At 38.4% G+C, this 16,974-nt stretch overlaps 1 protein-coding gene across 3 annotated transcripts in view; it reads right to left on the bottom strand.

The window, feature by feature from the left end:
• The window catches only part of CHN1 (chimerin 1), a 202,580-nt gene that overhangs the window by 17,180 nt on the left and 168,426 nt on the right, over positions 1-16,974 (bottom strand). For all 3 annotated transcript variants that reach the window (XM_042949182.1, XM_042949183.1, XM_042949184.1), the window contains one exon: positions 5,670-5,754. In XM_042949182.1, coding sequence (XP_042805116.1) covers positions 5,670-5,754 — 85 coding nt within the window. The remainder of the gene's footprint in view (positions 1-5,669; positions 5,755-16,974) is intronic.

Consider the following 16,974-nt stretch of genomic DNA (forward strand, 5'->3'; position numbering starts at 1 on the left):
AAAATTCTGATGCAGCTATACAATATCAAAACATGAATGGAACTAGTGGTCCGATATTAACACCAACTTTTTTCCTTTGACTATCTGGAGCTATCTACCACTTTTAAACATCAGGTTCCTAAGATGATTTGTGACTCATTGGAAAGTGCATCAAGTGATGATTGAGCTCAGATTTAGGAATTCAGGAAGAGGGAAATGTTTTGTAAATTGATATTCTTTCTTCCATTTGAATAAGATTAAACTATGGGACAACATATTCTGCCCAATTTTAGAAATAAATTTCAAAGGCCACATTTTTGGCAGGATTGGTTATGAAGTCCGTCAGATGACCGAAGGACAGGGCAAAGTCATGCAAATAAAGCCTCTTTATACCCTTAAGTCGTGGTGCAATATACCAGCTCTGAGCTTCCTCTGAAAATCCCTGCTGCAGGCACTGGCAGTATGTCAGTATTTCAGTTTGCCATTAAGACTTTATTTGGTTATCATACTTATTTATTAAAGTCATATAACTCCTATATAGTTCCATTTCTCCCAAGGAAGCTCTACACTATAAACAACAACAACAAAAGTCCATAAAAGATCGTTTCATTTGTCGCATCTCTTGGTTGAGTAGGTAATTTTTATGTTACAATTAAACCACATTTCCCCCTCCCAGTCCTTCCAGTTAATAAGCATACACTAAACCATATGAAGGAAAAAAAGATTCAAATCACATTTTATTCCGTCCTTTATAAATGCTCTATAAATTACTTAGACTACTAACTTTAAGCTACTCTCAGATTTCAGATTTCCTGGGGCTTGATTTCTCCAAAAGATATAACATGATTTATATCTAGAAGGCACAAAAATCTATCTTTTGAAATAAATAGCTGATATTATTTATATTGATAGGATTAAGGGGAAATGTTAATGTGTGTTTTGAAAGGAAAGATAACTTCTCATTCTTCGAGTGTTTGTATATTATTTATTTTAAAAATCTTTTTTTAAGTAATTTCTACACCCAACATGGGGCTCAAACTCACGACCCCAAGATCAGGAGTCATATGTTCTACTGACTGAGTGTTCATATTTTTAATAATTGCAAATAAAAGTTTTATTCTAAACCCTATCTCTTAGATGTCCCCCCTCCCTGACTCCCCATCTAGGAAAAGTGGGAATAGTCTAATATGTATCAGAAGTCATTATTTTAAAATTTTTTTTTATAATTAATTTTTAATTTACATCCAAGTTAGCATATAGTGCAACAGTGATTTCAGGAGTAGATTCCTTAATGCCCCTTACCCATTTAGCCCATCCCCCTTCCCATAGCCCCATCAGCAACCTGTTCTCTATATTTAAGAGTCTCTTATGTTTTGTCCCCCTCCCTGTTTCTATATTATTTTTGCTTCCCTTATGTTCATCTGTTTTGTATCTTAAATTTCTCATTTGAGTGAAGTCATATGATATTTGTCTTTCTCTGACTAACAGAAGTCATTATTTTCATAAGCAAAATTAAGGAATACTTTGCTCTTTGGGATATTGTGAAAATATCGCTACGTGAAACTTCTAGGCAAGTCTAATCAATTTCTCACTAGCTTGTAAGGACAGACAGAACTTTTTAGGTGCAGCCAATCATAGGAGTAATTAAAATAAATTACTTCCACTGCTCTTCTTCAACCTAAAAGCTAAGGGCTTATCTACTTTAAGCCACGGATACACTTTATTACTAGGAAAGAGCAATTGCCGTTCTCTGTTGGGGGTGACAGCAATGGCTATGACACACTGGAAAAACAGAGTCTCTTGAATAAAGAACCAATACTAAGTTGATGTGTGATTTACAACGATTATTATCTGGCTTAATTCTTAGAATATTCTGGCAAGGCTAAAGTGAAAACAATTCAGGAATGCTGGTGGAATAATCGTGATCTTTTTGGTGGGAGGGGTGTTTGGCAATCTGTGATTATATAACAATAGATTATTTTAACCTGTAAAGCTTACATTTCATAAAGAAAGGAAAAATGGCTTAGGGAAACTATTGTCTGAATGACAGTCCTTTGAACTTTGCTTTTAAATTTTTTTTTCAACGTTTTTTATTTATTTATTTTTGGGACAGAGAGAGACAGAGCATGAACGGGGGAGGGGCAGAGAGAGAGGGAGACACAGAATCGGAAACAGGCTCCAGGCTCCGAGCCATCAGCCCAGAGCCCGACGCGGGGCTCGAACTCACGGACCGCGAGATCGTGACCTGGCTGAAGTCGGACGCTTAACCGACTGCGCCACCCAGGCGCCCCTGAACTTTGCTTTTAAAAACTAGTGTGTTCATAAATATTTTAGTGAAAGGAGCACCACTCCCAAGCTGCAGTTCCATACTCCCCTGCAACATTACTTTACTCTCTATAAAGAATGTTGGAGGGAGGGAGACATTGCAGATGAAGAGGACATTTAATGCCTGCCACTGAATCTCGGTGCCAGCTTTTAGAAAGACCATGTCCGCCCTGACTGGCCCTTGCTTGTCCTCTTTGGCTGCAGCGTGCTTAGTGAAGCCCAGAGCTTTCAGTTCTGAAGGGCCAACTTGCCCGTTATTAGCCGGATACAGTCCGATTGCTACACTAACTTTGCCAGGCTGGTGACTGGAACACCACCCAACGCTTTGCATGATGTTTCAAAAAAGCGTTGAGGGGGTGGTGCGGGATACAAAACTGATGCTTTTGGCAAACGCTCCCTTAAAAATTCCTGACAGGCTCTTCTGACTTGGTGGATTTTGTAAAAAGAAACCAGGACAAAATGAGCTCTTGCAAGAATCAAAAGCAGATAAGTAAATCTCTTTTCAGATGGGCAGTTCGCCTGCCCTTTTTCTTTGGGAGTCCTATCTTAAATGTTTAGTGGCTGGCGTTTTTGTGTCCAATTGCTGCTGTAACAAATTAACTCAGTGGCTTACAACACTAGGAGTTTACGTTATAGTTCTGGGGGTCAGAAGTCCAAAATCAGTTTCACTAGGCTGATACCAAGGTGTTAACACGTCTGTACTCCTTCTGGAGGCTCCAGAGGAGAATGTTTTCTTTCCTTGCCTTTTCCAGCTTCTAGAGACTGTCTGCATTCCTTGGCTTGTGGCTGCCACCTTCTATCTACGAAGCGAGTGGCATAGCATCTTCTCTCTTTTCTGACCACTGCTCTGTCCCTTTTTCTGACTCTGCCTCCCTCTTATAAGGACCTTTATGACTGTGACTAAACTAGGTCCACCCCAACGATCCAGGGTTATCTCCCCATCTCGAAACCCTTAACTTTAATCACAGTCCCTTTTGCCATTAAAAAATGACATAGTCACAGGTTCCAGGAATCAGGAAGGACTTCTTTATTTAACCTATTAGAGTTCATTCTCTCTCTCTTTAAATTCTTAATTCTTTGTATTCTGTTTTAAAGTGGATGGCTCAAAGGTCAGGATGAGCCACTTTGGATCTAAGAATTGTCACAGAAAACAGAACTAATTCAAATGCTAACCTCCACATTTAAAAAAAAATGAGTTCTTATTAAACGTTCATATGGCTCAAATCACACAGAATATAATGCTTTTAAGGACAAGACATAACATAAAAATGAAAAATCTCCTCAAGGCTTTTCTTTCAATTCCTGCCCTTTATGTACAACAAGATGTGGAGGCTACTAATGCGGGTAGGTAGGGGAGGGGACAAATGATTTTCTCTTTCCTTTTCCTTCGTATTATTACTGTCATAAAGGTTCCAAAACATTTCTTTCAGACATGATTTAGGACTGTAGCGTATCATCAAAGATTATCTCCATATGTGTACCGATTTTCTGCTTATATAGCAAACTCAGAATTCTTATGTAGATGGGCTTCACTATTTCAGAACATAAATGATACACATCACTTCTCTAAGTAAAAGAAAAGCTTTTAAGTCAGGGACAGTCACAAAGTGTTTTATGAAACTGCTGCAAAGTCTCGGCTGGTCCATCTGGGTCATAAAGGCAAAACGTGCTATTACTGAGACCAACATTCCTTGAGCCGGGGATTTATGCTCTGGAAACTCCTCCATTTACCTTTGAAAACTCACAGTGTAGATGGTCTTAACGACACTACTTTGTCAACACCTTAGGTGCTCCCCTCCAGTTCAGAGACTTAGCCACAGCCTTCCTAATGATGGTTTTTCATCCTGACTCCATAACCACCAATTGGAAGGATGACAGGGTTGTCCTCATTCATTCTCTGGGCAGAGACTTGCAAATGGGGTTGTCATCCCTCTAGGATAATGGGAGTCAGACTGGATCTGAGCTGAGACTCTCCTTGATGGACACCTGTGCACAGTTCAGAGTCAACACATGGGGAATTCTTATACCCCCTGCGTGGCAGGGAGGTCCTTGGACGGATCTGGCTAGTGATGTATGCCTGAAACCTGATCGTGCCTTAGTAATGCCGACAGAATAGTAACTGACAGGAGAAGGGCTTGGAACATTAATGTGCAATGCATATTGTACCTTGCTATTAAAAAATGCAATTTAGAAGAAAAATCAGACCCTAGAAATTTGTGCACATAATGGGGGCAACAAAAATATTCCACGAAACATCATGCCGCAGGGGACTTCTGGGGAAGATGTCAGAGTAAGAGGATCCTAGTATACTTATTGTGATGAGCATTAAGTAATGTACAGAATTGCTGAATCACTGTATTGCACACCTGAAATTAATATAACACGTGTATGTTAATTATCCTGGAATTACAATTTTTAAAAATCATGCCACAAAAGAAATGTGGGTTTTTACAGTGATAAACTTGACAGAATTACTACAGTTACCATTTTGAAATACATTACTCTTAGTATACATTTTTAAGTGTTAAGCTTCATGCTAAAAGACATGTTAAGAATGTAGTTTTTAGTTTTACAATTTAAATGGCAGAAATGTCTTTTAAATGTTTATTTTTAAGTCTATGTCAGAATTTAAAGTAGTCTGAATAAATGGCCAATTCTTGGTATAGTTCTATACAAATGAATTTCACATGATGTGAATAACTTACTTTCATAAAGCATTTCAATAAATTCCAGAGTTGGTTCTTCATGTGTCAATCTTCAAAGTTTCTAAATTTATATCTAAAAATACTATGGTCATATTTTATAAAAAGGATTTGGCATATTCACAATTTCAAAATGTCACAAACAAAATATTACTGACTAAGTGGTTTTTCAGAATTTGGAAACCATCTTTGAAGATAAATTCACAGATTTTTAAAGCTTCAATTTGATTTTGCAAAAATGCAGTAAGGACAATCCAGCTTAACAAGTTATCCTTAAAATTCAGTTCCCAAGGCAACAATCATAGGTCCCTGTACACTGCTTAAAAAAAAATCATTTTATAAATTTAGTTACTGTATCATCAAAGGCAAGAGTTAAATATAACTGCCTTACTTTTATCTCCTTTTATCAGACCTTTTGAACAGGCCAACTTTTTTTTTTTTTAATGGACTAATACCGGATCCCTAGTCTGCTGTCCATTAAGCACAAGAAGGTTAAAGGCAGACAAACTTCCAATTTCCGAAGCGGCTGCCTGAGAATCTAGCCTACCGCATGTGTGTTAAAAGCAAACCAGGATCCAGCCCGCGTAACAGCAAATCTCCTTACAACTTATTCCTTCTAACTTTGTAACTTATGCAATAAAGCAAAAAGGAAAGAGCTCTTACCTGCACATTTCACTCCCTGAGCGATAAGACCCCACATGAAATTGGCACAGTATTCACACCAGTGTGGCCCTCTGAATGTATGGACCTGAAAAAGAGTAGTGTGTGACAAAGCGGCCAGAGGGGAAACACATGGACGAGGAGATTGTTTTCTGTCAAAGCACTCAAATACAAGCCATGGTTAGCACTGGAGAGGCACGTTACGGTTACATTTAGAAAACCCTTGAGTGGAACCTACAAACAGTTAAGATTTCTTTCAGAGCTTGATTTCCTCTTTGTTTAAGAAATGGTGACAAATCAGACCAATATTCTGTGATTTACTTTGGAAAACCATTTCTACTGCGGTTTTCCAAATGGTCCCCTTCAGCTGTAAGCTGCCTCATCTACGTGTTCTACAAATCCTGGCGCTTTCCAAGTGCTAATGCATGAAGGAGGATAAGGAACAACGTAGAGTGTGTTTGGGTCCCATAAGGATTTTGTCAGGTGACCCCCATTCCGTTATCTGTGACCACAGTTAGGGCCACAGATGGTGAAGGTGATACTGAATCATCAAAAAGGGCCAATTTCTGTTCAAAATGATTTGATATTTACTGTGTTAGTTAAGGGAAAAAACGTATTTTAGAAATTGCAGAAGCTACAGTTAATCAGAAACCCTGAGTATAGTAATTAGGCACGTGTCATTCCAGCCGCAAAAATGTTTTGCTGCATTTGATTCCTTTATCCTTAAGAAAGGAATCTCCAAAGAAAGGGTTTAAATGCTAAGATACTTCTAGACTTTATGTATAAGAGAAGCCATTCTAGCTTAACTCAGATGAAAACGTACTGGTAGAAAAGAGAAACAAGGACTCCAAACCCCAGAATAAGAGAAAACAAATCTGGAATATTATCAATAACACTCAGATTTCCGAGCACATATTGGCTGAAAATGCTCCCAAGAAATAAAAAAGAGGGAGAGGGAACAAGCAAGTCACTGATCTGTATTTCAAAGTACACTGACTTGAGATCATGTCTTACATGTATGAGTTCCTCCTGCAGAAGACAGGAATGTAAGAGGGTGAAAATCACTAAGGGTGATGATTTGGCTCCAACATAAATACCTATTGCAAATAACAAAACTCACCACTAAGATTGTCATTTTTGCTACTGTTCTATTAATGTATCAGATAGGTCTTAGAAACCAGGTAAATGATTTTTAAGATAATATATAGAACATTTCTTCAAATTTAAGATGCTATTGAATACAAGACTTATAATGAACATAAGGCACATATATTCCATTTAGAAAAACCAAGCCAAGTAAATTATGACAAACCATTGATTAGAAGATAAGTCCCAATTCCAGAGATGTTAAAATGGGAAAAAAAAAGCATATATCAGAATCGGAGAGAAAAGGTATATCAGAATTCAATAATACTGGCCAAAATAGCCATAAAGCTGTCATGGAAACTTGGTTTTGGTTCCTTCCAAGTAGGTATGTGCCTGTGAGTCTGGTCACCGCCACATGAGCTTGAGCACAGAACATGTTGATTTTGAAAAGCAGGCCATAATCTCGCCTATGTCTTTTAAGGAAAAGCATCAGGAATGCAGACACGGTTGCTTCTGGATTGCTAATGATGCTCAGTGCCTGTAAACTGAAAGCATTTCCTAGGGTTTCTGAAGCAGAGCCCAAGATCAACATTCAGATAGTCTGTGAGGTCTTTGTGTTCGTCTGTGTTCCTCCGAGTGAATAAAACCGGATAAAGGATGCAATCTTGCTTTGCTTTGAGGGGAAGGAGTGAAACAGCACTGATTTGTATTTAAAAAGTTGCATAATCATGAAATAGCTACAGAATCACGATGTTAGTTTTAGGGAAAGTCTTTGGGATACCAACTGGCTTAAATGTTCCTGGATCTCGGATACTCCAGTATCACTTGACTTGGTGAGGTTAATAAACATGGACTAGAAGTGTAGAGGAAGTAAGTTCCAGTCCTGTACTGCCAGTTATCTCATGATACAGGATCTCGAAGTTACATTTGGGAGAGCAAAAACAGAGTAGATGGTGGGAAATAACTTAAAATCGGGCTCATGGCAAACAGCACGGAATAATGACAGGTTATGGCACAACCAATTCTCTTCCTCACCGTCACAAAAGCAGCAGTGAAAGTGCATCTGGAAAATCTTGGGACATTTCTTCACATTATATATTGAAGGATATATATTCTTCACTATATATAATGAAGGAAAGGTTCAAAATGTCTGAGCAGGCTGGCTCTCTAACTAAAGGACCACACTTATATCTCAGAAAGCAATCTTTAGGAAATTATTATTTACACATTTCCTTCTTGGATGGTGTTTTACAAAGGCATCCTGAGCCGCGTGGGGCTGGTGTTGTTTTCTTGTTGTTTAAACCACTTGGAAGGTAGCTTATACAGCTCTCCAGGTTCTAGAAAGAGCATGGAAGCACCAGAAGCTAACTAAACTTCTATTTGTGTAACAGGGTTGAACTGGACTTCCTTTTGAATATTTATATCTAAAATTCGTACATCTTAAATTTTGTTTTATGACCTCTAGGACTCCACGACAAGGGACTGTATCTGTAAAAATTGAAATATTACATCCTTTTTGTCTTTTTCATTCCCCTTAGAGGTCATCAAAACGGTCATTTTTATTCATTCATGAACATTTTTAAAGTGATGACATATACAAAGATAAAAAGGATACTGGCTCAAGGAATTCACTATAGGTTTCTCCCATTAAATACAGTGTGAAAATGCTCCAGAGAAAGTGCGAGGGAAGCTGGGGGAGGGGCACTGCTCAGGCTTAACGTGTTGGGTGACCTGTGGGGCAGGACTGGGGTGTTCGTGTTGGAGGGATTGCATTAGGAAATGTATTCCGGGGGCACCTGGGTGGCTCAGTTGGTTAAATGTCTGACTTCGGCTCAGGTCATGATCTCATGGTTCATGGGTTCAAGCCCCACGTCGGGCTCTGAGCTGACCGCTTGGAGCCTGCTTCAGATTCCATGTCCTCCTCTCTCTCTGTCCTCCCTCGCTTGTGCTATCTCTCTCAAAAATAGACATTAAAAAAAAAAAAAAAAAAGGTGTTCCAAGGAAATCAACGCCACCCAGCTTGAACCAAACAATGGGATGTTTAGAGAATTAAAAGGAAGTTCAGCATGGGCACAGGTGGGGATGACTGCATGGCAGGGTCGAGAGAGGCAGTCAGGGCCTTTTCCATGCCTACAGATTCATACTTTGCCCAGTGAGCCATGCAGGGCCACTGAAGATTTCGAAGGTGAGTGACACAGTGAGATGGGCAAGGCTGGCAGAAATCAGGTAGGAGGCTACATGTGGCAGTAGTCCAGGTGACAGATGGTGTGGGCTGGAACTCAGGCAGCGGTAAGAGAAAGGGGTGAAGGACTAATGTGGGAGGCAGAATCAACAGGCCTTGGTAACCAACTGAATCAGAGGCACAGGAGAGGGGAAGAGGGCATTAACAGAGGGAAACAAAAGCAGAACAGGTTTGGAGATGAGGGGGGAGGGCAATGGCAGATTGAAGGCTTCTGGAAAAGAGGAGGCAGCTGACAGAGTAAGGATCCCGAAGGTATCAAATGGACGTAGGATCCAGGGCAGAGGGATTAGCTTTGAATAAGAGGAAAATTATTTTTCCCATCCGCTGAGTTGGGAAAAGGGAAGGAGGGCAGTGGAGGGCTGTGCAGGAGTGATGGGGCCTGAAAGCCAGAAGGCTAAGGGAGTTCACAGCCTATAGTCTCTGCATTAAAACAGAAGTTTAGTTACTGAGCAAATGAGTTTGGTGGAAGGGGGGACAGGAACTGGAATTAGCCAGAAGTTCCGAGAAGCAAGTTCCTTTCCCGGATGACACTAAAGTCCCGGAGTAAATGTCAAGCACATTGAAGAAAAAGTGAGAAATATTTTTGCAAGGGTGAATGTGCTCTACAGGTTTTGCTTTTACATGAAGTTTCACATAATCAGTGACGTTTAATTTATATCCTAATTTTTTACCAATCCTTAAGAAAAAGATACCTTAAAAAACTAATTGCACAAGTTATGCAACTTAGAGTGGTATGACAAAGAGCTATTCCATCCAGCACAATGGAAGCGGGCTGTTCCTGCAGACAAGGCCCTAGGGTTCTGACACCTGCAGATGACTGTGTTCAATAGATACGGTTGTGTTATGATTACCTGCCTTAAAATGACTGAATCAGAATGTATTCAAAATACAATCATTAAAAGGTCAAAAGTTGCACCTTGGGGATTTTTTCTGCTTAGGAGGACACTAAGAAAGAAGTGGGACAGAATCTGGGAGAAGGGAGGGCTGGACCAGTTCTCAAGGGGTCCAGGCGCTCGGCCCGAAGGCCCACATTATACCAGATGGCAACTTTTGTCTGGAATGCCCTATAATATAGAAGATACCGCTTAGGGATCAGCAGCTGGTCGGCATTTGGGGAATCAGAATTATTGATGTCTTTACAGCAGAAACCACTAGCAGACGATGATTAAGTGACGTTTTCATAGGATTTTTATTCTAAATGGCTCCAGATTCTTATATTTCCGAATGAGAAATGAGTTTGAGTTTCTTCTCATTCTCCAAGGCTGTTGTGTCAGCTCTTTCTCCTCCTCCTTGCCCCCCTCATCCCTTTTCCTATTTGCTGATTCTTAGCTGCGAATGGGGTAACCTGATGAGAACTTTGCTAGCACTGGATGTAAATCAAGAACATATGTCATCTATATTCCTTTTGAAGGCCTTTTATTTTTTTAAGCTTATTTCTTTTGAGAGAGAGTGCGAGAGAGAGAAAGAGGGAGACACCCAAGCCCTGACGTGGGGCTCAATCTCACAAACTGTGAGAACATGACCTGAGCTGAACTCAAGAGTTGGACGCTTCAGTGACTGAGTCGCCCAGGCATCCCTGAAGCCTTTTAAAAGAAAAACACAAACTTCTGGTTTCTTGTCTGTGTTTCTTGTAGGTTGATGGACAGTGGTCTTGAGATGAATGAGGTATTAATAGCGTCTTACTTTATTCTATGACATCCACTAATCTTTAGTTACTGTTTCTGCTGTTTACCCTGTGACCTTAATGACAAACACTGGCTTTATAAGATGGGAAACTGACCAGACTATTTCTTTCTTAGAGTTATTTGAACAAATCACTTATTATTTTCCAAAAAGAAAAAAGGATTCCTTTGGGGAGAGTGTTTTGGTAAAATAATCCAAGAGAGCAGTCAGCATCGGTGTGTAACATGATCAGGGAGGTCAAGGATGGTCCGGAGAAAAGCAACCTTGTGACACAGTACATGGCATGAATCATATCTTCATGAACAAAGGGCACTGCAACTAGTTTTAAGGTTCTTTTCTCTTCTGCAACTGGAAAAAAATGCAACTTTATGGCCATGACATTTGAGATTGCTTTTCACCTGTGAACAACTCCCTTCATGTTAACACCACTGACATCATTTAGAAACAGAGATGAAGGACCGAGTTAATTAGTGGATCCCAAAAGTCTGTCACAGAGAAGGCATGATCAGGACCAGGCTGAGAAGGGCAGACAGGAAGGGAGGGAGGTGGGTTACTGAGGGGCCCACGTGGCATAGGCTAAGGGTCGCGTGCCTCCTGGATACGGGCCTAGGTAAAAACTGAAGTTCTTCTCAATTGGGCCTACTGTTATACTGCCCACACCCCGGCTTCTGTAAGAAACCCAGCGCATGTTCTCCTCAGGTTTCCGACATTTGCATCCAATTTGAATGTCAGTAATAGAAAGAGAGGAAAAGAAATCTATGCTATGGGAAGAGACAGAAAATTTCAGCCTATCTTCATCACCCCTTCCAAGTCATAACACTCCCTCTAGAAATAAGCCTGAATGCAAACAGTCACCGAGTATGCCTGCAAAGCCTGCTGCAAATGTAAACTATGTTGGAGGCGATAAAAACATTTGGGGAAATGAAATTTTGCTTTGGGGGAAGGGGACTGACATTTGGGGAGGCTCTGGTGAGTCAGCTGTGCAGCCTGTACTGGGTGATGAAGGGAGAGAACAGATGATCAAAATCAAAACAAAAAGCAATGTAGGTAGATAGGCAGCTGAGCAGGAAAGGCTTTTTCTCCAACCCCCCACCCCCATTTTTATCTTTAGGGCAACCAGAACATAGTCTTTGAAGTAACCACTTTTAGCCTCACCAAGATGCCTTAATTTTGATCCTAATATTTGAAACTTAGAATTTTGGTCCTCATTTTGCCACTTCAGTTAAAGTATTGTGATTTACACCATTAAGTCATGAGCAGAGCGTGTGTAGCATTGGCCATGAGCATTAGCAACAAATCTATAAAACTGTGTAGGGGCTCCCTGCAAAACAAAACAAAACGGAACAAAAAACAGTGGGGAGTGGGTACTCAAAACAGGAGTATCTTTAGTATCAAGGCAACACCTTCTTATCACCTCGTTAAATCTAGTCAGAACTACTAGTGGCCTCAAATTCTTTCGGAAAAGTCTGGAGCAGTAAGGTTTGGGCACCCACTGCCCACGGCAGGCAGATGCGCAGAGGCGCTGGACGACCTGTGAAGGGGCGCACGTGCTAACGGCTTCTGTAACTCGCTGACTGAGCGGCACACGCATAATCTCACAAGACTTAACACAGTCCGAAGCATCATTTTGGAGCAGATGACCCATGACAGAACATCAGTGACCTAATGTTTCAAGAGTGAAAAGACACTGTTCAAAATTGAGGGAGATACAAAGTCTGCTAGACCTACGCTGGCCAGACCACGAGTAAGTGATGTCCCCTTGAACATGAGGAATAAGAGTAGGAAAAACAGTGCTATACTGTCAGATTACAGTAATCTAGTCTTACTTTACTAGTAGGGCAATATGATAATGTGATAATAATATAATGGGTTCCTCATCATACAAAATATTATACAATAAAAATGGTTTTTATCGATTGGTGTCTAAAATGGCACCTTAAGTGTACAGAACAAGAACAAATTCTTATCAATTCCACTCATATAATCCATTTCCCCCCAATTCTACGCAGGCCTTCTTCCAAGGGTTTAGATTTCCTTATGGCTTCCTTAATGATCCACTAGTCCTCACCCCACCTCCCAAATCAACACTATCTCAGTGAGGGAGAAATATCTCTAAAACCATAGCTGAGTTAATTGTGGTGTAGACAAGCGAACTTACTTAGAATCACACACAACCATATTAAGGCTCGAACATACACACAGTGTCTTGTGTCCATGTTCTGTTCTCAGCTGCCAGAGAGGCTACTTAACACAGAGCCAACAATTTGAAACCTAGGAATCAGGCAGTAGAAATTATCAAAGCTGTCAACGCATTCCATTTATTTATTTACTTTTAGTAGGTTACAAGGTACAGAGTATGTAATAAATAACATAAAGATAAATACAACCAGTAATTTTAAAACACTTTGTTTCAAAATATGAGTGTTTAAGATATTAGAAAATCCATGATTTTAATGTAGACTTTTTTTTTTAAGTTTTAGAAGCCAATCTCTTTTTAATTTCTTTTTTTTCCCTCTTTCCATAGAAGCTTTAATGAGAACTCTACCTCTAAACTGAATCATGGTTAAAGTTTAAAACTGTCAAATGTCATAACCTAAAACACTTCACTTTTGAAGCTGAGTTTCATTCCTTGGATGAATAAGTTTGCATTCAAATATCAGTAGTAAAAAATCAACACTGTGAATCAGTACTTCAAAACATCAGTCTCCTAAAGTTATATGATGAAGGTTTGATAGGAAAATAAATACATTGGTTGTGCAATAAAAATCACTTACAATCCAGAGCCGAGTGACAGATAATCTCTACACACACATTTTAGATAGGTAAACTGAACACCAAGAGACAAAGTAGCCTCAGTCCAATCCACATTATCTTATGACCAACAATTCCTTGAAGCCAAGACTGTCCCGCATATAACCAGGTTTCAACTTCTCCTTGGCTTAGTTGTTAAGAATGTCATCTGAAGTTTACTGTTAACATACATTATATTATGAATGGAGGTATTCCTATCATATATCAGGAAAAAGGTTAGAATAAAATGCACAAGAAATTATTAAACTGTAGTTAAAACCTTTTTTAAAACTCTAGTGAAAGAGAGTCAAATGTTCTTCATTGTTTTTCTTCTATTTCATGGGTTACTGCTCTTTAATATTTCTTTCCTTCTATTACTTGGTTTAATTGGGTCTTTTTCTAGTTTTAGGCAAAAGCTTATTAATTCATTGATTTAAGGCCTTTCTTTCCTAAAATAAGCATTTAGTGGTACAGATTTCACTGTAAGCACTATTTTAGCTATATTCCACAAATTTTGATTTGCTGTATTTTTCTAACGTCTCTTCTGATTTAATTCATGAGTTATTTAGCAATAAACTGTTTAATTTCTAAACATGTGGGAAATTTTTCAGGTATCTGTTAGTTTGAATTTAATTCTGTTGTGGCAAAAGGATATACTTTGTATGATTTCAATCTATTTACATTTGCTGACACCTGTTTTATGGGCCAGAATATTGTCTATCTTGGTGAATCTTTCACGTTCACTTGAATAGTATATGCATTCTGTTGCTGAGTAGATAGAATATGTCTGTAAATATCAATTAGGCCAAACTGATACTGTTGTTCAAGCCTTCTATCTCATTAATTTTCTGTTCTATATTCTATCATTAAGAAAGAAGTTTCTACCATTGAGAAATCCACAGTCTACAATTGCGGATTTGTCTATCTCACTTTTTAGTTGTTGCTTTATGTATTTTGAACTTCTGTTATTAGGTGAATATAAATTTTAAATTATGTCTTCTTGATGAATTTTACCCTCTCTACTCCCAATATTCCTTGTTCTGAAAACAACTATATTTATTTAATATAAATATAGCCACTCTAATTTTCCTTGAATTACTGTCTACACGGTATCTCTTTTTCTTTTGACCCTTCTGGGTCTTTATACTTAAAGTGGGTTTCTGTGGATAGCATATAGTTGGATTTTGCCTTTTTATCCAATCTGACAACCTCTGCCTTTTAGTGGAGTGTTTGGGCTATTTCCATTTAAGGGAACTGTCAATATGATCTGGTTTAAAATCTGCCATCTTGCTTGTGTTTTCTATATATTCCATTTGTTCTTTTGTTCCTTTTTCTCTCTTCTTCCATACTTTTGAATAAATTGTATATTTTTATGAATCCCTTTTATCTCCACTATTAGCTTATAATTTTATTTTTTAGAGTTTGCTCTAAGGTCTATAATACATCTTTAACTTCTCAGTCTACCTTCAAACAATATTAAACCACTTCATGTATAGCGTAAGAATCTTACAACATTAATTCCACTTTCCTCACCCTATATGTATGTTATGCTATTGTCGTCATTTATTTGTATAAACTACATAATATTATTATATATATATAATTATATATAATTATTATATATTATTGTTATATAATAATATAATATAATATAATTATATTATTATATATAATTATATTATTATATAATATATATATTGTTATATATATCTCAGTTATATATCTGTTATATATTATATATTGTTATATAATAATTATATATAATTATATTATTTATTATTATATATAATTATATTATTATATAATAATATATAATATAATTATATATTATTATTACATAATTATTACAGTGTCTTTATCTTTAAATTTTTTTTTTTCAACGTTTTTTATTTATTTTTGGGACAGAGAGAGACAGAGCATGAATGGGGGAGGGGCAGAGAGAGAGGGAGACACAGAATCGGAAACAGGCTCCAGGCTCCGAGCCATCAGCCCAGAGCCTGACGCAGGGCTCGAACTCACGGACCGCGAGATCGTGACCTGGCTGAAGTCGGACGCTTAACCGACTGCGCCACCCAGGCGCCCCTACAGTGTCTTTATCTTAAAGACACTGAAAGGAAAAAAAACATCTTTTACATTTACCCACATGTTTACCACTTCTGGCATTCTTTTGTATTGATCTAATTTTCCACCTGGTATTATTTTCCTTTTGTCCTGAAGAACTTTTTTTTTTTAAATTTTTAATGTTTATTTATTTTTGAGATAGAGAGAGACAGAGCATGAACAGGGGAGGGTCAGAGAGAGAGGGAGACACAGAATCTGAAATAGGCTCCAGGCTCTAAGCTGTCAGCACAGAGCCCGACGCAGGGCTCGAATTCACAGACCATGAGATCATGACCTGAGCCGAAGTCGGAAGCTCAACCGACTGAGCCACACAGGCGTCCCTGAAAAACTTCCTTTAATATTACTGCAGTACAGGTTTTCTGGTGATAAATTTACTCAGCTTACAAATATTTTTATTTTGTCTTCATTTTTAAAAGGTATTTTGTGTTGGATATAGAGATCTGTATTTTTTTAGTTGTTGAGGACATTGAGGATGTCACTCTATTGTTTTGCATAGTTTCTGATGAGAACTCTGTTGTCACTATTTTGTCATCTATATGTAAAATGTATTTTCCTCCCCATCTCCCCTCCTGCCTTTTATAAAACTTTGTAAAATACGTAAGAGTACCAGTGACAAAGGAAAATAATTTGTTTCTTCTGTTGACATATTTCCTTACATTGAAATGACCTTTAAAGATGTTAATAAACAGCAGTGTAAAAATCATTTCTCTTCTTTTTTAAAAAAATGTACACTGGATTTCTGTGTATGAGTGTGCACGTGTAAGATCCTATAAAGCCATAGAATTATAAACACATTATGAAGCTGGAATGTGAAAATAAAATTCAAGAGAAACTGAATACATGTTTAATTTCTAAACCCCAGAGACTTCCTTCCCCTACACATTTTGATATCATATGGGAGGGATGAACAGGCTGAGGTAGAGTGTCACTTTAGGAATAAAACTTTTCTTTCCCATAGCCTGTGTTTTCTCCTCTCTGCTGCTCTTACGATTTTCTCTTTAGCATTGGTTTTCAGCAATTTGATTATGATGCGCCATGGTGTTTTCTTCACATATTTTTTTCTATTTGTAGTTCACTTGTAGTCCTTGGGTTTTCATCAAAATTACTATATCTTCAAAATTATTATATCTTCAAATAATTGTACTGTCCCCTGGGCCCTCACCACTGTTCCTTCTGATTCTAATTACACTTTGAAGTTAGAAGGCTTGATATTGTCACTGATGCTATGTTATTTTATTTTATTATTATTTTTTTTAGTTCTTTCTGGGAGCACCTAGGTGGCTCAGTGGTTAAGCGTCCAACTTCTGCTCAGGTCACAGTCTTGTGGTTCGTGAGTTCGAGTCCCTGCATGGGACTTTGCACTGACAGTGCAGAGCCTGCTTGGGA

This window comes from Panthera leo, chromosome C1 (assembly GCF_018350215.1).
Source record: "Panthera leo isolate Ple1 chromosome C1, P.leo_Ple1_pat1.1, whole genome shotgun sequence".
Classification (NCBI taxonomy): domain Eukaryota; kingdom Metazoa; phylum Chordata; class Mammalia; order Carnivora; family Felidae; genus Panthera; species Panthera leo.